We start from the raw sequence: 19,273 nt of genomic DNA on the forward strand, positions 1-19,273 counted from the left end.
GCACCGTGGCCACAGGTGCTGTGACCTGCTCTGCAGTGGAGCAGTGGCTGCGGGGACTGCCCCAACCCAAAGAAAGCAGCAGCTCAAGGCCTCATAAATAGATTTTTCTTTATTGGGCTGTTAATGTACACGTACCATACTGTCCATCAGTAGAGCATGCTGCCCTCAGCGGGACACGTGCTGCAGGTCGTGGGCAGCCGCAGGAGCCCTGTTTGTAAGCAATTTGGCTGTTCAGTGGGACTTCTGCACTCAGTGAGCACACACAGTGTCAGTGGTTTGAAGAGCCTGGGACTCTGGGAGCTATCTTCCTGGAGGTGTTGTGTAGGTGAGCCAATACTCCTGTCATTGGATTTAGTAGAGGCGTAGAGATATAGAAGACTAGATGGGCTAGGGAACACCGCACAGAGGTTTTGTGCCCTTCAGCGGGGAAGAGCACAGAGCTGGTAAAAGGGAGGAACATTTCCTAATCCACTCAGCGTAGGGGTTATGCTGAGCTCCTCAGGCTTGAGGACAGCCTTCAAGGTGAAGTTCTGCAAGATGGTGGTCAGGAACAAGAATATCTCCATGCGTGCCAGGCCCTCTCCAGGGCATATTCGCTTCCCTGGAAGTAAAGACAACAAATAGCGCTGAGCAGGTGCTGCTGTGTGGGTTGGAGTTTGTGCTAGGCCTACGTGCTATGCAGCTTTGTTTACTAGGTGCAGCTAGTAAATAAAGCTAGTAAATAGCAGCAGGGAGGTGACTGACTGGGTGTGTGAACGAAGAACAGGAGAAGCCTGGAGAGTGGAGGGAGGAGGCATCACGTGGAGAGGTCGAGAGAGTGAGGTGACACAGCGTGGGTGAGAAAGAGGAGGGCTGGGGCTGTTGGTAGGTGAGTGGTTGCGAGTAGCCTACTTAAAGGTGCCCAGAAAGAGTGGCAGCTCCCAGTAGGAGTTCTAAAAAGCCCCCAAAAGAGAGGGCTGATGTGGGTGGGAAGGAACAGCAGAGAGTAGGTACACAGAGAGCAGCGAGCCCCAGGGAAGTAGTGGCAGGACCACACGGGGAGCAGGTGTTATGGGAAAAAGCAGGGTGGTTCCCCCAGGGGAGGACAGCAGCTCCTGGGAGAGGAAGCCTGTGTGTTACCTGCTGAGAAGGGCATGAAGAGTTCACTCTTCCTAAAGGTGCCGTTCTCGTTCAAGAAATGTCCAGGATTAAACTCATGTGGGTTTGGGAACTCCTTGCTGTTATACAGCACAGAACTGAGGACGGGGAAGATTGTGGTGCCCTGCAGTAAGACAAGAAGAGCAGAAGTGAAGGGGAGGTGACTAAGGTCACTTACCCCAACTGCCTGTCAAGTTAAGGCTGAGCTGACTAGTGCAATCCTCCCAGAGCTTTCAGTGGCCCTTTGGGGACTCTCCCTTTGGAGAGGCACATTTAGGGAGGCCCTGCTAGATGTTACAGCATAGACAGTTGTTCTGGCTGCCCCTCCTGTGTTCCCTTTCTGTTTCAGCCCATTTATCCTCTCCTTTCTCTGGTTGTTTGGGGACACCCCACCTAATTCTTCTTTCTTGGTGTTTCACTATAATGAACTTGTAGATGTACAATGTTCCTTCTTTTCTGTGAGCCCTGAAAAGCAAAAGCACACAAGATTGTAGCTCTCTTCCCTTCTGACAATTTTTTTCCCGCCTCCATCCTCTTTCTTCTTACTTTCTGAGCAGCCCCTGACTGGGGAACAGGATAAATGATCCAGAAGTGATGACAAAAGAGCACTCTGCTAGAAGCTGGACTCTGCTAGTTCCCTGGGTGCTGTCTTGATTTTACAGTGACAGATGAAAATCGTGACGCCAACAGGCCCCATGTTGCTGTTCCCCCAGTGTTTGTGGTCCCTCAGAAGATGGGAAGTCACATGAGCATCACTGCAGTGGTCCAGGCCAAACCAGGCCATGGGCTGCCCTAGCCTATCAGGCTGCCTCTGGGAGTGGCCAACAAGGATTGCCTCAGTAATTGTGTAAGAACAGGGCAAACAGGTTCTGTTCATTCATCTGAATGTAAATAGTTTCCATCACATTTTGCCTTGGGGTCTCTACTCTCAATAATCACAGACTGACTCTGCCTCCAAGGAGATGCCAGGCTCCCCCAGATGGCAGTGAGCAGTTCCCCAGCTTTGCTGCCTTTGTGAGGAGACACTGCTCTGTTCTATTTGTGAGCTCAGCATGTTTCTACTGATAGGTCAACCCACAGAGCAAGTGAGCAGAGGTGTTGGGCAGACCTAGTGTTCCAGTCTCAGCCCAGGGGACAGCAACAAGGAATTGCAGGTATGCTACAGCAGCCTGTGGATCTGAGGAAAACTCTATGAAGGCCCAGGTGATGACATGGTCAGGTCACAGCATTTCTAGCTTCAGGCGTGTAACCGACAGCCTGAGAGCAAGCATGCTGCCACCTTGTTGCTGGACTTGAGGGAGCTTGCCCACTAACCTTGGGAATGAAATGCTCTCTGAAGTAGATGTCTTTGGTCACAGCATGAGGGACGCTCAAGGGGATGAGGGTGATAAAGCGCTGGATTTCATGGGCCACTGCATCTGTGTAGGGCATCTGGGTCCGGTCAGCCACACAAGGTCTTCGTGATCGTCCTACGACCCGGTCAATCTCTTCTTGAACTTTCTCTGTCAAGAGAAGCACAAACCATAAGATGGGTGAATAAAGCCAAACCCACCCAAACAGCTTGTCCTAAGCTGTCCACAAACCTCATGGATTTGCTAGCAAATGATGGGAGCATTTATATTGATTTTGGTGTAGTCTGGAAAGCAACTCCACTGCAGCCTGTGCAAACAATGCCCTTATAACAAACTTGGCTAAATAGGAGTAGCAAGAGAGAAAGATGTGGACACAGCCAAATCCCTCGCTGATGAGGGGGTGCATTTGCTGTTGATGGCCAGTGAAGCTGAGGGATGTGTAATGGCCCTTGAGGGGTATGAGCATACAAGGATTTTGCCCATTTAGGTAGCATATGAGAGAAGAAAAGTTGAAAAGGCAGTAGCATTAGATCTGTGTCCAGCCCAAGGGAATGGCTAGAGGAGAAGAGATCATAGACTGGTACCTTGTATCTGTGGGTATTTGAGAAGAAGCAGAAACCCATATCTTAAGGTGGTGCTAGTCGTCTCAGTTCCACCAATAAACAAGTCAAAGGCTGTGGTTATCAGGTTCTTCAAGTGGAAGCTGGAATTGGGATTGTCTTTTTCCTAGAGAAAAGGCTGGGTTATTTCTCTAGTTGAACTGAGAAAAGGGCCCTTTCTTGTGTCACCGTGGGCCCTGCTTTCCACCCAGAACTGTTGCATTTCTCTGATAAGGTGCGGCAGCCATGTAGGACATTTCAATGCTATCTCTGTGCAGTAAGCAAGACCCCAGAGCAGCCTTCTTTGAAACTGCACACTGTATGTTAGGTATATAGCCGTCTGCTTGCCCTTGCTGTGCCAACTGCTTTCCATTGCAACAGCTGTAAGACCAGCCTGCAAACACCCCTGTGTTTTGGTGCAAGCAGTTGTAGGTCTTGGTGTCCAAGCAGCTGTGGGTAATGAACATGGAGGGTGCAGACCACCAGCTGTAAGCTGCAGCACAGGCAACATCAGGGGTGTTGTCAGTGCCTTTCCACTTGCACAGACAGTTGCTTGTGTTCAGCCCTCACAAGGGGATATCCCAATATTTGTATTAGTTAGGAAAGGAAAGGGTGTTTGGGGATGAGCTGGGACTGTATGCTCTCTCCTTACCTCCTGCATTTTGCTAAGAAAGCAGTCAATGAAATCCTGAGGAGAGCTGGGATCCAGGTAGGCTTGGTGTGTCTTCACTTCCTCTGCTACAAAGGCTTTTACAGCATCAATTTCTTTGAATATTCTGTTGTGTGGGCCAGGGAAGTAATCCAGGATCTCTGGGAACATCTGGTATAGCTGGAAGGAAAGAAAGAGGAGGTCTTAGTAGGAATCCCAGAGGTGGAGAAAAAGAGTGGTTAGGACTAGGGAGAAGCTGCACTTAGTTGGCAAAACCAGCTGCATTTGCAAGGGTGTTTCTTGCTCTTGAGCAGCAGAACATTGATGGGTCCTGGTTTGAAGGTTGAAGTGAGACTTCATTGGGAGGGAAGCCTCCTGCTCCCCTGGGAGAATGTCACCACTGTGAAATAGTTGCTGAAGGTACCTGTCCCCAGCGGGAGCTGAGCATCTCAAAGATGTTGTTCATGTTGTTCATCAGAGACAGGAACTTCTTGTCTTTATAGTCATATCGTTTCCCAAAGATAACGGAGCATATGACATTGGAGACGGTGCAGCTCAGCATAAATGTTGGGTCGAAGGGCATTTCTGTGAGTTCAGAAAAGTTATAAGCCATTAAAAAAAATCACAAAAAAAGGCAAAACCTAAAAACTTACAGCTACCGTGGGTAACCTGACCTCTGATGGTTAGTGGAAACTCACAGGTTAGTGGAAACTTACAGTGCTTTGTAACGAGGGGCAGCTGTTGCAAAGACCAAATGCATGGGAACATCAATTCGCAGAATCACAAAATGGTTGGCAAACCTCTGGAAATCATCTTGTCCAGCCCCTTCTAGAACCATTTGCCCAGGACCATGTCCTGACAACTTCTGAATACTTCTAAGGATGGAGACTCCACAGCTTATGCTTAAGGACGTGGGCTCCCTAAATGCAGTCTTTTTTTTTCTTTTTTTTTTTTTTTTAAATAAACTATATTAAAAATAGACTATACTCTCTGTTTTTCTGAGCTCTTCAAGCAAGTGCTCGGCTTCCTCTTGGATCCTCTCTTCAATGCTCCTCTTCCCCATCCCAAAGTTGCGCAGAGTGGTGAGAGTAAACCGACGGACATGTAGCCACCCCTCGTTGTTGCTGAAAATAATGCCTGCAGAGGAAGGAGAAAGAGCGAAGACCTGACTTTGGTGCGCTGGATGTAAGATAAATGGAGACTCATGATGACAGTGAATGCTAACCCTGTAAATAGCAATGACATAGCATCACAGAGTACTGTGGTCTGGAGACAACCTCTGGAGGTCCCGTAGTCCAGCTGCCTGCTTTTGACCTTCTCCAGCACGCACCTCGAGTACTGTGTTCAGTTTTGGGCCCCTTGCTAGAAGAAGGACATGGAGGTGCTTGAGCGAGTCCAGAGAAGGGCGACGAAGCTGCTGAGGGGCCTGGAGAACAAGTCCTATGAGGAGCGGCTGAGGGAGCTGGGCTTGTTCAGCCTGGAGAAAAGGAGGCTCAGGGGCGACCTTATCGCTCTCTACGGATACCTTAAAGGAGGCTGTAGTGAGGTGGGGGTTGGTCTGTTCTCCCATGTGCCTGGAGACAGGATGAGGGGGAATGGGCTAAAGTTGTGCCAGGGGAGTTTTAGCTTAGATGTTAGGAAGAACTTCTTTACCGAAAGGGTTGTGAGGCATAGGAACAGGCTGCCCATGGAAGTGGTGGAGTCAACATCCCTGGAAGTCTTTAAAAGACGTTTAGACGTAGAGCTTAGGGATATGGTTTAGTGGGGATTGTTAGCGTTAGGTAGAGGTTGGACTCGATGATCTTGAGGTCTCTTCCAACCTAGAAATTCTGTGATTCTGTGATCCCCAACCTCCTTGTGAACAATTCATCCCTCACATCCACACAGAACTTCCTGTGCTGCAGCCTGAGGCTGTTGCTGCTTGCCTTTCCACTGTGCATCAGTGAGATAAATCGAGCCCCATTTCTTAGAAATCCTCTTTGGGTGGTGGAAGCCAGCAGTTGCAGGCTGCCCTGCCTGCTGTTCTCCAGGTGGGACCCCCCCCATGTCACTCATGTCCTTGTGCATGGCATGCCCCATGCATACCCTGCCACACTTGTCCTCAGCCCTTCCCTTAGCCTTAGGAGGAGCTCAGTCAGAACATACCTAATCCTTCGTTAGCCCGGTCTCCCAGTGGCATCCTTCCTCTGGCAGCAAACTCATCCCCACGATCAATCAAGGCTTCTTTTACCACGTCATGTCCACACAGCACCACCACTGGATCAGAGCCCAGGTGCACTGTGAAAACTGGCCCATACTCTTCGCTGAGCTGTCAAAATGCAAGAGAGAACACGGCCATGTAGAGAGGAGGAGTTGAAAAGTGACCACACTGCTGCATTGTTCTGCGGGCAGTGCAGCCTCACAGACCAACAGGGTTAAGATCTGGTCCTCTCATGGCAAATGTCAGTCAGCCATCAGATCCTAAGCAAGGGTGAGAGCGTGGGGGAGAGGGGACGACGACAGCTGAGATCCCCATGGCTTTTTTGCTCCTCCGGGGTTGGCAGTCATCAGGCTATAGCCACATGTTGTCCCCATGCACAGAGCACACACACTTCTCACCCCGAGAAGAAACCGAGGGGAAAAAGAGAGTCCTTACCTTCTCAAGGGTTTTGGCTAAGTCCTTTGGTTTCACCTGCAGCAGATTCCCTAGGATGGGAAGAGGAGCTGGTCCTGGAGGCATCTTCCCCTTTCCAGACCTGATTTTCCATCTTGCGAAGTTGAGCAGGCAAACAACACAAACCAGGAGAACAACAGATGCTGCCCCCAGCAGCTCCATTTTCCAAGTGGAGGAGAGCTTGAGAGGCTCAGGAGGAATCAAGTCGGGCTGCCCAAGCCTGAGCTTATATACTGAAGTGCTCTGCTCTGTTGGGTCAACATCACGTTTTTGATCACGTGGCTGAGTTATCCAATGTTACTAGTCAATCATTTGAGACTGCCGTGTTGCAAAACCAGGACTGAACTTCTCCAAAGTTAATTGGTCATTAACGACACACCTCCTCTCAAGCAACTGCAGAGGCCAACAGAGATTAAGTTAAAAATGTGCTTGTAAGACTTGATTTGTTTCACTTAAGCTTCATTGTTACGGACATAATAGTATGGGCTGGGCATTCCACTTGAGGTGCTCCCAGAAATTTGCTGTTATGAGAGCACCTTCCGCGTACCTCGGTGCCGTGTGGGTTTCCCATTCTTCAGCATTGTTTGCGTTAGTTCTCAGTGGGGACAGCCATCCCTGCTTGTTCCTGAAGGCTTCCTGGTGCTAGCAGGGGAGGTCACACTGCAGGCAGTGTGCTGAACACACGGATGTGTTGTCTTGTGAGCAAAGCAAGTGCCTCAGTTTCTCTCCCTAGGGGATGATATGGCCTCACAAGAGAGGAAGGTATAAAATATTCACCTAGCACAGGCAGAAAGGTCTCCGGCATGGTGATAGACACAATGGGCCTACTAGAAGAGAGACGTATGAAAAGGAACCTTGAGACTCTGACCTCTTCAAGCTTTTGTAAAGGAGAGAAAGAGGGAGATGAGGAGGTAGAGAAGAGAGTAATCAAGAACTTGAGAGGGCTTCTAGGGAATGGGTTCCCAGGCTGAGAAAGAGCTGAACTTGTGAGAGACTGAGTAAAGGTTAGTGCAAACTGAGAAATAGTTTGCAGTTGCAAAGACAAAAATGCCCACCCAACCTACTTCTGGAACATGGCATCATCAAAACAAGTTCTTCTTTTGTTAATGTTTGATGGGTGCACCCTCAGCAAGTCTGTGGCTGATGCCAGCTGAGTGGTGCAGTGGAAACTCTAGAGGGAAGGGATGCCATCCAGAGGGACACTGACATTGAGAGGTGGGCCCATGTAAATCTCGGGAAGTTCAACAAGGCCAAGTGCAAGGTCCTGCGCCTGGGCTGGGGCAATTACAAACACCAGAGTGGTGAACAGGATGAGAACAGCCCTTTGGAGAATGACTTGCAGGTACTGGTGTATGAAAATCTCGATGTGAGCTGGCAGTGTACACTTGCAGCACAGAAATCCAGTCATCTCCTGGGCTGTCTCAGGAAATGTGGCCAATAGGTCAAGGGAGGCAATTCTCCCTCTCTATTCCGCACTCATGACACCTCCCATGGAGTACTGCGTCCAGCCCTGGGGGCTCCAGCGCAAGGGAGACATGGACCTGTTGGAGTGGGACCAGAGGAGAGCCACAGGGATGATCAGAGGGCTGGAGCACCTCTCCTAGGAAGATTTGGGGTCATTTAACCTAAAGTAGAGAAGGTTCCAGGGACACCGTATAGTGACCTTCCAGTACTTAAAGGAGGTTCACAAGCGAGATGAAGAGAAACTCTTTACCAGGGTGTGCAGCAGTAGTACAAGAGGTAATGGTTTTAAATTAAAAGATTTAGAGTAGATCTAAGGAAGAAATTCCTCATGATGAAGGTGGTTGTATAGTGGAACAGGCTGCCCAGAAAATCTGTGACTCTTGCAAGCTGACAGATCTCATCCAACGAGGTTAGGGGATGGGTGACTTGGTGGGAATTAGCTGAGGGCCTGGGTGAACTGGATGCTTGGTCGGAGTGTGCTGGGTTTGAGGCGCAGCAGCACATTCATGTGAGTTTTGCCTTCACTCAGAGATGCTAGTGAAGGTCTCCACCCCCTGCAAAAATTTCAATAGCTTACCTATGGGTATTGAAGTCATCCTTGCACTCTAACATAGGTGCAATAATTTGCTTATCTTTCTCAAATATTTTTATATTTTTATCTTTACTTGTTTTTCTTTTTTAAACTCATTTCACTTCTTATAGACTGGTATCTGATTATTGCTAATAAGTTCAAGCTAGTTTTTGATATTCTGATGTCATCCCTGGTGTCTGCAGATGCCTTTTGGCTTCTGGGGACAGTGTGTCCACTGTGGTACACCTCTGTGCACAGCTGTTCTGCACAATGCTGCAGGCTGTAGCCTTGGCTCTCATCTTCCAAGAGGTTGGGTGGACAGTCTTTTATTTAGTGTGGAGGTGAGGAGATCATATCTGGGGTTTGGCATCTCAAGCTGAGGGGATGTGGCAGTGCTGTACACCCCTCCATCAACTGGCACTAGAGTCCCAAAGGTCCAAAGGCTCGCTTTTGGGGAGCCAAAACTGGGGAAGGGAACTTAACTGAAACTGTTCTCAGCACAGGTATTGCTGTGGTGAGTCTACAGCACTCCAGGTGTTTTTTCAAATAGAGTTTTCTTCAAGTACCTGTAAATATTTTTCCTATCAGCGTAAACAAACTATTGGCGAGTTAAAATTTAATGAAAACTGTCTCTTTAACTCCAAAGTACTTTATTTATTTGTTTTCATTATCCTAATTATCAGCAAGTAATCCAGTCAAGTACACCATTCAGGTGTTCACAGTGGCTGTGAGACTTGGGCAAAAGTTTCTTGGCACACTTCTCCGTATGACATCAGTTTCTACAGAGATCACAGGCTTATACAGCAGTCCACATTAGAAGGGACTTTGAAAGATTATCTGGACCAGCCTTTTGTGGAAAAGGGTGCTAGCTGAGGTTGAAGCTTCCCTCCCTGTTAAAGTCCAAATGTTTTCCCCAGTGCCTCTCCACCATGGCTGCCCAGTGCCCAGGAGGTGCTGGGGAGAGCACACGTAGTTCATGAGCACTGCTCAAAAGCAGGCAGCCTGTCAGGATCCATTCCCTCAATCCCAGCTGTGCAAAACTGCTGAGAAGGTCTTGTGCTTTGTGGAGCAGTACTTTTAGTCCGAGAGCAGAAGGGCTGACATGTTGCAAGGGAAAGACTGTATGTGCGAGGGTGTGAGATGCATTGCATTTATGGGCAGGCAGTGGGTACTGGCAGGCAAAATGTTTCCTGGGATCACGGAGGTTCACCCTTATCTGTGTTTCTGGGCCATTTTAGGCTTCCCAAAGGAAACCAGTCAGCTTCTGAGGATCAATGTCCCACAGTGTGTATGGGCCTGTCACCCAACAGCCTGCCCTGGAACAGTCCTGCAGCTATCCCCACACAAGCTGCACTGCAAACAAGGCTGAAGTCCGGAGTTGGGAGTATTCAAGGGTATCGCCTCTTTTTGCTTGTGCAAAGCTCCCTGAGCTTCCTAGTTTTCCAGAGGTTTCATGTGGAGCATTGTTCTGTGCTTACATGTCAGCACCCTGTGTCTAGCATTTGAAGCAGTGGCACCTTTAAAAGAGAAAAAGAGCATCGACACTTGGCTTTTTGCACTTGTGTGGTGTAATAAGTAATCAAAGCAGCAGTAGGGTCCATGGGGAAAAGAAGGTACATCTCCTGGATTCTTCTGGTGATGGGAAGAACTCAGGGTCAGAAAAGGAGTTTGAAGGCTCTTCCGAGGCTCCAGAGTAAATTGCATGGATGAGCCACTCTCAGCTGTGTGATATGAACACAAACACATCTCTTGACATAAGCTCAGCTCCTACCTGTTGGTTTGCTGGAAGGGATGCAAACAGCCTGTGACCAATTCAGAGCCAGGTGAGAGCAATAGAAGGTGTTAAACTGCTGGGCTGGGTCCACCTGGACACGCCAGGAATTGGTGGTCCCAGCTGGCTCCACAACTTAAAAGGCCAGAGTAGGAGCAGGTGCTTCATGGTCCTCAGCAGGAGAGCAGGATGGGTGTTGTAGGGCAGGCTAGGCCTGTGTGTGGAGCTCTGTTCTTCTGGGGGTTGCTTGGTCCCTTTGCTTTGGTTGTGGGGGCTCAGGGTAGCTTTCTTGATGAACCTGGCCTGCTGGCTTGTGGTCCAGATAGCTTGCAGCTCACCTTACCCGTGGGCTGGGAAGGGAATGTTTCCTTTGTGCTGACCGCTTGGGGTAAGTGAGGGCGATGTCAAGGGGCCTTCTGGCTGCTGCTGTCTTTACACAGTGCAGAGGTATGGCTGGAATGAGAAGAAAAGGGCTGGCTCTGATGTGAAGTGCTAACAGCTTCAGTGCTTTGTGTGTGACTTGGGAGCTGATTATAAGACCCAGCCCTCATGGGCAAGGTTTAGGTGGCCCTGGCTGCTGGGTTCCCTTGTGTCCCTCTGCTGGTTGGGACCCTGTTTCCTACAGAAAGTTGGGGTTGTTGCAGGTCCCTGTTTTTGGTGTGGCATGCTGAAGCCCCTGCTGCTGTCTGCTTTTCCTCTAGACACTGAGGGGAAGGCACATGCCCTGCACAATGACTCTGGCTGTGGGCTCTGGGTTTCGGGGGCTCCAGACGGCTCCAGGAAAGTGTCAGTCTCCTACACCAGCTGCTATGTCTTTGAATGGGTGAGTGACCCCAGGGACCCTGCTGGGGCTGTGCTTACTGCTGCTCTGGCTGCCCTGACTGGTGTGGTTCTCCCCCAGGATGGCAACTACCTCATGATTGTGGGGCTTGAAGGCACAGATGCAACCGGGCAGAGGGTTCTTCAGGAAGAGAAGCTGCTCAGGTGCCCTGTGGACCTTCCTGGTAAGACTCTGACAGCTCCTTAGGAAACCCTGCCTGTGCCTAGTGGCTGCTCCAAGTCAGCCTGGGATTGGGAAGGGGAGCTCATGGCTGCCCAGGAGACTCCCTGGGGAAGGATGTGGATGCAGGAGCCCAGCTTGCTGGGCACTTGTGCCTCAGCCAGCTCTGGGCCGTGTGTTTGACTCTCACCTGAGTCCATGAAACTTCCCTTGATTTATATGCAGAGTCATCAGGACAACTTACACCACTGTCCTCTCTGTTTTTGTCACACACACACATACCCCTACTGTTCCTGTGCTTTCTGAAAACTTATGCTACCTCTTGCAGCCCTGGATGCCCCAAGCAGCAGCGTCTGCTCTGCTGTCCGCAGCCAGGACCGGCTGCCCTGTGCCTCCTCCCCTGTCAGCCAGGGAGACTGTGAAGCACGGGGCTGTTGTTACAACCCCAGGGACAGGGTGAAGACTTGCTACTATGGCAACACAGGTAAGTGTAGGCCCCTGTTCTCCCCTCCTGGAGGAGCTGCTGGCTGGGAAGCTTCCTTTCCTTGGCAGAGCAGGGTTGGTGCATAGCAGGCCCACAGGTGGCTTAGGGTTGTGGTTTTGGCTGTCAAGGATACTGCCTCATGGAAGTGTCCAGTCACTTTGATTATTGCAACAGAGCTGGCTTTAGGGCCAGGATCAGTGTTACTGTGGGGCACAAGTCTATAGAGCTGGCTGCAGTTGCACGTTGTTGTGCTCAGTGTGTGCTCTGGGGCTTAGAGGCAGGAGGACCTGCAGGACTTGCTGCTCTTGTCTCCGCTGTGATGCGTAGGGCTGTTTGTCCCTGAACTCAAAGCTGACTGTTTTCCTCCAGTGACAGCTCACTGCACACCAGATGGCCGGTTCTCCATTGCTGTCTCTCGGGATGTGACCCTGCCACCTGTTATCCTGGACTCTGTGCGTCTGGCCAGTGGGCCAAGTGCTGGCTGCACCCCTGTAGTGAAGAACAGTGCCTTTGTTGTGTACCAGTTCCCACTTTCTGCCTGTGGCACTACTTTTCAGGTAGGAGCTGCAGCTGTCACCAGGCAGGACTGCGAGCTCCACATAGACCTGGAGAAGCCTGATGTGGCTTTGGCTATTTAGTGGGCACCCTACAGGCTTCTGGAGGCCAAACACTGTTCTGCAGCCTGGCTTTACTGCAGCCACAGTGCCTGGTCTGTTGTTGCAGGTCACTGGAGACCACGCTGTGTATGAGAATGAGTTGGTGGCATCCAGGGATGTGAAGACTGGGAGCCTTGGCTCTGTCACTAGGGACAGCACTTTCAGGTAATACTCTGGAGCTGGGACTGCTGCTATGTGCAGCCTTCCTGGAGGCATTCTTGCTTGTTGCAAGTTCTGAGCTCACAACAGGGACACTGGTGTAGGGTAGGGACTGGCGTGTCCCTGATTCTCTAATCAGAGGAGTAAAGCTGTTGCTGATCAGTGATGCTACAGATTGCAATCTGAACTCCAGGGAACTTCTAGTAGGTAAAAGGAAGTGTTGGAGGGGAGACTGGGACTATAACTAACTTAAGGAGATCATTAGGTTTCAGCCTTGGAGAAAGGTAGATACTCAGCATCAGAGTGAACTTGCTTGACTTGGGGTGTTCCTGTTCTACCAGGCTACATGTCCGCTGTAGTTACTTGATCACTGGGAGCTTCATCCCCCTGAGTGTTCAGGTCTTCACACTGCCACCACTCCCTGCCGTGTCCCAGCCGGGTCCTCTGTCCTTGGAGCTGCGTGTTGCTTCAGGTATGAGGTCCATGCTACTTGCTCTAGCTTCTTGGGGTGGGACTCTGGTCTTCACTGGGTGTTAAGGGTCTCTTAATGGGTGTACCTAATGGGTACTGCTTTTCCCCTGCCCCTGTAGGGACTTAATGATATAACTATGAACGACATGCTCTGTCTGATTATTCGTGCTCTAAAATGACTTGTTTCTTCTCTCCCAGATAAAAGCTATGGTTCCTACTACACTGACAGTGACTATCCTGTTGTGAAGGCTCTGAGAGACCCTGTTTATGTTGAAGTTAGGATCCTTCAGAGAACAGACCCTGAGCTGGTTCTGGTCCTGCACCACTGCTGGGCCACTCCAAGTATCAATCCCCACCAACAGATGCAGTGGCCTGTGTTGGTGGATGGGTAAGTGTATTGTAAATAGCTTTGGGGATCAGGGGAGTGATATGCACTTAAATTTCTGGCCCCTTTCTTAGGTGCCCTTATGCAGGGGACAACTATCAAACACAGCTGGTGCCTCTGAGTATTGCCTCAGGACTACAGTTCCCATCGCATTACCAGCGTTTCACCCTCTACACATTCACCTTTGTGGACTCCATTTCCCAAGAGATGCTCTCTGGACTGGTAAGATGGTGTATTGGTTGCTTAGCTCCTTCCTCAGCAAGTAATATGTGAACAATAAACTCGTTCATGTCTGAGACTCTTCTTGTCCTTTTGGTACCTGGGAGATATCTGGACTGAATCTAACTCCATAGTACTTAGGTGATGTTCACCAAATCCAACCAAGCAGATATGGAGTAGCCTAGAAGCAGGGAGGTCAGCTCATGTAGCTGACCCAATCAGCCAAAGGGATATTCAATACTACATGACAACATACTCAGGAATGAAAACTGCAGGGATTTTTCTGATTAGTCTACTGCTCAGACACTGGCTGGACTTCCCTCCTGCTGTGGGAAGGGGTGTGTGAGGAATTGCCTTTGTATCACCTGTCATTTAGTTTTTGTTTTCTCTGCTCCCACTTCCTCCACTTATTAAACTTTTTCCTCTTAAGCCACAAGCTTTCTTGGTTCTGCTCTTCTACTTCTCTCCCTGTCCTGCTGGGTGAGTGAGTGGTATGTGGGTGTTTAGCCGCTGGTCAGATCAATGTACCACACTGAGATATCTGCCCACAGATACTAGGTGATTCAAGGCTATGTCCCCTTTCTAGGTGTACCTGCACTGCAGTGCCTCAGTGTGCCACCGGTCTGCGCAGGAGTCTTGCACCACCGCTTGTCCTGCTGGAGCCAGTAAGTGTCCTAGCCTTACTGCATCCCCATCCAGAGGGGCAGCAGGGGTCTAGGCTCCCAGCTAGTAGGAGCCCAGCAATGGGCTGGATCCCTGGTACAGCTTGACAGGCCCTTCCTGATCCCTTCCACTGAGGAAGGGCTCTTGCCCTTGTGCCAAAAAGATACGGGGTCTTCAGCCTGTTAACTCTGTTCTGACTCATGTGGAAGGCTTGGCCATGTGGTGAGAAGGTGAGCTGGACAAAGTGTGCTGACCTTCATAGTTTAGTCATCTTGTCACCTAAGACTTTCCTGCTATTCCACAGGGGGTAAGAGGAGTGCTGACCACAACATCCAGGATGGTGCTTCCCATGTTTCCAGCAAAGGCCCTGTTATTTTCCTCCAGAATGAGCTAAGACAAGAAGCTGCTGTGGATAGCCTCAGTAAGTATGCAGCACAGCCAGGCTGGGTAAGAGGGCTGTTTTCTCTCTTAACCAGAGCTTTGTTTCCCCTACAGGAGCAGCTGTGCTTGCTGCAGCCCCCTGGGCTCTTGGCTTTGCTGCTGTGGCAACTGTGGTGGTGGTAGTGGCTGCTGTGCTGAGGTGGAGGAAGGTGCCTGTAGCACATGAAGTCAATGCACTGCAATAAAGTGGCTCCCAAACAGTCTGTGTCTGTGGGTACCTCCTTCTGCTTGGCCTGGGTCATGAGAAGTGGAACAGGGGTAAGCCCTGGATGTAACTTTTTTTTTTTTTTTGCAAGACAAAAATGATTCTTGCAAGAGCTTTCCAAATGCTCTTGAGATAAATGCATCTCACTTTCTGGCTGTTCAGCTCTGGAATTGGTGCTAACTCTCTCCTTGTCAAGAAGGAGCCCCTGTTGTGCCCTGGGAAGCTGCAGGCTGAACCAGGAGCGATGCTGGGTGGGGTCTGTGTTTGTCAGTGGCTAAGCTAGCCTTTAGAAGTACTTACCAAAGTGCTTATCTTGGTTCCTCTCAAACACTGAGCATGACTGCTATGAAACTAATGCGAAGCAGATTCTGCATGTGCACTGTCTTTTGGGGGGCATATAGAGCAGCTGTATGGCTATAGGGAGGACTATCACTAAGTTTAAGCTGTCTTTTTTCAGCAGAACTGATCTCTCCTGGTATCTCTAGGACAGGACAGTAAATGCTCTTAGTCCTGACTTCTTTTCCTGACTCTAGTTAGGACAAGAGCAGATGATATTCTCCTTTAAGTTTTGTGGGAGTGAGTGGGTGGTATCACAGGCTGGAGAAATCATCAGCTGGGGATAGGTCCAATACCTTCCTCCTTTAGGGAGTGCCTCTTGCAGTTAAATGGTTTTGGTACAGGTGGAGCTCTGTCTGGCAAAGCAGTGCATGAACTCATAATGTGCCTCATGATCAGTGTTTGGCAGCCTGTAATGTTAATTATCTGGGCAATTGAATGAGTAGTGCTTGCCACACCTCTTCAGTACACCAGTCAGGGTCCTCTTGCACTGCTCTTAATTGCATGTGCTAGCTGATATCTACAAGCATGTTCTGGGCTCCTACTGGAGCCTTCCCATGCATCTGTAAGGCATGCAGTACTTGTGCAGAAAGCTTATGATAAGGTGCAGGGTGGTTGGTTGAGGAGAGGGCAGCGCCTGCCTAAATACTCTGCTGCCCTCTATGGGTTGCTGAACTGACTCAGAGTGGTGGGACTTCAGACTTCACTTCAGGCTTTGTTTCTTTTTTCCTCTCTAGGTGTTTCCTCTCCTTTGCTGGGTCTCACTTATTCTCCTTGATTTGCTTTCTTTAAGTGCATGTGATTTCTTGTGTCAGCACCTTCTCTAGCTTACTGTGAATGGAGATAACACGCACCGACTGGCCTCAGGGCTGCTTGTCCTCAGCCTTTGTCTCAGTCACAGGCTGTGCCACCCTCCTGAACAGAACAGCTTTCCTTCATCTGAAGGGGTCTAAAACAATGCCTACAGTGACCCACAACACTTTTAGTTCAGCTGTACAACTATGTGGTATGGAGCATAGGGTCAGTGCTGCTAAACTCCTTCCATCATTGCAGCTGTGGTGAGGCCAAGATCATGCTTTTATTCATGCATTTATTTATTGGTGTTCACCAATAAAACATCTGAAACTGGTTATTTTGTAAGTGGTGCTTTTTATTACATTGTAATACAAGCATAGCTTGGAGTGGAGAACTATACAGTATGTTACATGTTATAAATATTTCTGAAAATACATGAATATATTTCATATAATGCTGTAATTAGAGTGCTAGTTTATCTTATTAAAAAAAACTAAAAATGAATGGGGTGGGGGAATGGGGAAATACCAGTCCATGACTGTCTTAAAAAAAACTAAGTCCAGTTCTGCACTGATTCACATTCCTCATGGCCTCTGTAAAGCTGGAGAGATAAAGGAGGGTGTAAGTTAAGGCAGGATTTTTAGCCCCCTGTATTTATGGAGTTATACAGACTATTCACAGAATAATCAAGTTATAAATCTTTCTAGCTCTGGGTGAAGCTAGCAAGATATACAGTGAATAACCAAGTCTCACAACAGCAGCTACAACTAAGGACAACTGAAATATTATATGCAGCACCTTTTTTTAGGGTGCTAACTGAGTCAGCATGGACCTGTTTGTATATTTGTTTTTGAGATAAGTAACAACAATCACAATGAACTTCACCTGTGAACTGTAGGTGTGCTGAGCAAGGGTGACCTGTTTTTCCAGTGAGCAGCAGCTCTTTGCCTCATGTTACCACCTGCTACTAGAACTGGGACCAGACCAGCCTTCTGGGGCTGGGGTACTCTGCATCTCAGGAGGAATCCTGCTCTGGCTTTGAGAACTTCAGGGGCTCCAGTTGATCTGGGTGAGCAAAGGGAAGCACCTGCTACTGAAAGGCTAAGCTTGGTGAAACTGACCCACTCCTGCCAGTGTCTCAAATCTTCCGTTCACAGGGAAGAATGGATTGGAAGGGGTTTTAAACAGCAATTGTTTGACTTCCAATTACATTACAATTAAGGGCAGTAAATCTCTTATCCCTTTAATAAGAGGCTAAGTTGGCTTATTTGAATCTTTACTCCATGTGCATGAATTGTTGTGCTACTACCAGTAAGAGCTGGTGAGCAGTTCACTGCTCCCATGGGACCTTCAGAAGCAGGTGCTGTCTGTCCTCTGTGTCAGATCAGTGGGCACACAGCAATAAGGCAGCCACCAAGCAGGGCCGCAGCATTACACAGAAGTTAACAGACCCAAAAGAACAGCCCTGGGGAAAAAGGCACAGATTATAGAGGATGTATATATTTGAACTACTCATCCTTGCAGCTCTGCTCTTTGAGAAGATGAGTATCTTGGCCTGCCAGGGAGCTGGGCTGCCCGGGAGCTGGGCAAGGTGCTGCCCTTGGTGTGCCCTCCCATCTCTCAAAATGCCTGTTTCTGCAGAGCCACTCAATATAGTGACTTCTGCATAGGCTGCCACTGAAGTCAAGGGGAATCTGCAGAAGGTGCAGCCCCAGGGAAGTAGAAGTTGGTGGTGGATTTGGGAAGGGACCTGAAAAAAAACTTACATCTTTTTTTTCCTGTTGGATTTGAGTAAAACTGCAGAGCTAGCAGGACGCTGCTCTGAAGGAAGGAACTCTGCTGGGGACAAGCAGATGGCAAGTTGAACCCCCTGAGATGCTGCTGTCTACTGTGAGGCTTAAGTTTATTTCAGCTGGAGGTGGTCCCCACAAAGCTATGACAACTTAAAAGCTTCAGCATTTTGGGCAGTTCTGTTCTGAACTCAGATAGGAAGAACGGTTACCAAATCTCATTTAAAAGTCTCTGCTGATCATACTGCCAAGATGTGGGCTGCAGTTTTTGTCTGCTGCTTGATTCTGTGTGTATATTTCAGTTTCAGGAGTGAAGCCGTATGTAGCTGAGCACGTGCCTGTCCTCGGACCTTTCTTCACCTCCCCCTTCCTTCTTTCCCTTTCAGCACTCAAGTCAGAGTTGCTCTGTCAACAGCTGGAGGATGCATGGTGCACAAAGCAACCCCAGACTTTTCAATTTTGCGTCCATTGCTGCTCTCACTTCTTTCTGAAACAGAAACACATTGTGAATGTGAGAGATAAGAAAGGGGTTCTCTGCATTTACTCAGTGGGCTGAGTTGAGATGGAAGATGAAGGTGAGTCTGTTTTGATAATGGGCAGATGGTTTCCCAAGACATGTGGTTGGCTTATTATTTGGGGCCCTTCTGACCGAGTGCAGATAATTGAATTTTCTGATGCACTTCTTTGTGCAATGCAAAACAGCTGTGTGATACAGACTAAATGACTATGGTTGCCTTAAATTGACTACCTTAAAAAAAGGGGAGGAGGGAAGGTGAGATGTCTTCCATTAATACAAAGGTGTATGGGCCAGTCAATTTGAACTTCAAGAATCTGTCCTGTTCCTGCCTTTGCATGTTGGAGGATGTTTGGATGAAGGAACAGAACTGTGTTATTTCTGTGCTGTGTGGAGACAAAAAAGAAAAAAAAAAAAAAAAAAGGCAAGACCTGCTGCTTTACCTATTTTACCTTGTTCCATTTGATTCAGGTTATCAGAAAGGCCATATGTTTTCATTCTTCGTGTTTTGCCCCAGAATGATCATGGAGTTCCTCTCAGTTTTCCTCAGCTCTGAAGTTATAATATCTGGCCTTAACAAATAGAAAAATACAATTAAAGTTGACGGTAGTCAGAACACATGGTGGTGCTTTTAGTATTAATAAGCCATGCATATGTACCCAATGTCCAAGCAGCACCCAGAGCAGCTTTCCCCCTCACCAGTCAGAAATTCCAAAACAGATGCTGTCCAGGCACTTGTGGCAGCATCCAGAAGGAGGGGGAAAAAAAATCTGTTTTCTGCGTAGCTAGAGGTCAGGGAAGAGACTGGTGGGCAAATGTCACAGGGAAGTTAAAAATTCTGGCCTGAAGGAGTAAATAGGAAATAAAGAATTTTAAAGAACAGGACTAAGCTAACTGCTGTGGACTGTCCCCATCTTAATTCTTTTGTTCATTATTTATTGCTTCCAAGTGCAAGACAT

At 48.7% G+C, this 19,273-nt stretch overlaps 3 protein-coding genes across 7 annotated transcripts in view; 1 reads left to right on the top strand and 2 right to left on the bottom strand.

The window, feature by feature from the left end:
• Positions 1-142: 142 nt before the first annotated feature.
• Positions 143-6,579, bottom strand: LOC309879932 (cytochrome P450 2C9-like). The gene is made up of 9 exons (XM_082764286.1): positions 6,373-6,579; positions 5,883-6,045; positions 4,725-4,874; positions 4,162-4,322; positions 3,741-3,917; positions 3,074-3,215; positions 2,452-2,639; positions 1,120-1,261; positions 143-601 (listed from the first exon to the last, which is right to left on the bottom strand). The coding sequence occupies exons 1-9, from the start codon at positions 6,550-6,552 to the stop codon at positions 420-422; spliced, it is 1,485 nt and encodes a 494-aa protein (XP_082620412.1). The 5' UTR covers positions 6,553-6,579; the 3' UTR covers positions 143-419.
• Positions 6,580-9,722: 3,143 nt separating this feature from the next.
• Positions 9,723-15,874, top strand: ZP4 (zona pellucida glycoprotein 4). Its single transcript, XM_082764391.1, has 12 exons — positions 9,723-10,584; positions 10,898-11,019; positions 11,098-11,200; positions 11,525-11,680; positions 12,050-12,237; positions 12,404-12,501; positions 12,837-12,967; positions 13,165-13,354; positions 13,426-13,573; positions 14,157-14,235; positions 14,538-14,654; positions 14,729-15,874. Exons 1-12 carry the CDS (start codon positions 10,386-10,388, stop codon positions 14,857-14,859), a joined length of 1,662 nt encoding a protein of 553 aa, XP_082620517.1. The 5' UTR covers positions 9,723-10,385; the 3' UTR covers positions 14,860-15,874.
• Positions 15,875-16,344: 470 nt separating this feature from the next.
• The window catches only part of LOC309880061 (uncharacterized protein), a 31,133-nt gene continuing 28,204 nt past the window's right edge, over positions 16,345-19,273 (bottom strand). For 2 of the 5 annotated variants that reach the window (XM_082764513.1, XM_082764517.1), the window contains exons 8-9: positions 18,767-18,886; positions 16,345-18,287 (exon numbers count right to left, since the gene is read on the bottom strand). In XM_082764513.1, the coding sequence (XP_082620639.1) occupies positions 18,790-18,886 (97 nt within the window). In that variant the 3' untranslated portion in view covers positions 16,345-18,287; positions 18,767-18,789. Of the gene's footprint in view, positions 18,288-18,757; positions 18,887-19,273 lie in introns of all 5 variants that reach the window. The other 3 variants (XM_082764516.1, XM_082764515.1, XM_082764514.1) reach the window with 3 other exon arrangements.

Source organism: Aythya marila, assembly GCF_965140915.1.
Source record: "Aythya marila genome assembly, chromosome: 7".
NCBI classification, from domain to species: domain Eukaryota; kingdom Metazoa; phylum Chordata; class Aves; order Anseriformes; family Anatidae; genus Aythya; species Aythya marila.

Excerpts from the sequence above, each read along its gene's own strand:
- LOC309879932 (XM_082764286.1), bottom strand. The coding sequence starts at position 6,552 with ATGGAGCTGCTGGGGGCAGCATCTGTTGTTCTCCTGGTTTGTGTTGTT. Across the intron at positions 4,323-4,724 it reads AGAGCTCAGAAAAACAGAGA|AAATGCCCTTCGACCCAACA; the intron begins GTATAGTCTATT and ends CTGAACTCACAG. Across the intron at positions 3,918-4,161 it reads TCAGCTCCCGCTGGGGACAG|CTATACCAGATGTTCCCAGA; the intron begins GTACCTTCAGCA and ends CTTTCCTTCCAG.
- ZP4 (XM_082764391.1), top strand. The coding sequence starts at position 10,386 with ATGGGTGTTGTAGGGCAGGCTAGGCCTGTGTGTGGAGCTCTGTTCTTC. Across the intron at positions 13,574-14,156 it reads AAGAGATGCTCTCTGGACTG|GTGTACCTGCACTGCAGTGC; the intron begins GTAAGATGGTGT and ends TCCCCTTTCTAG. Across the intron at positions 14,236-14,537 it reads CGCTTGTCCTGCTGGAGCCA|GGGGTAAGAGGAGTGCTGAC; the intron begins GTAAGTGTCCTA and ends GCTATTCCACAG.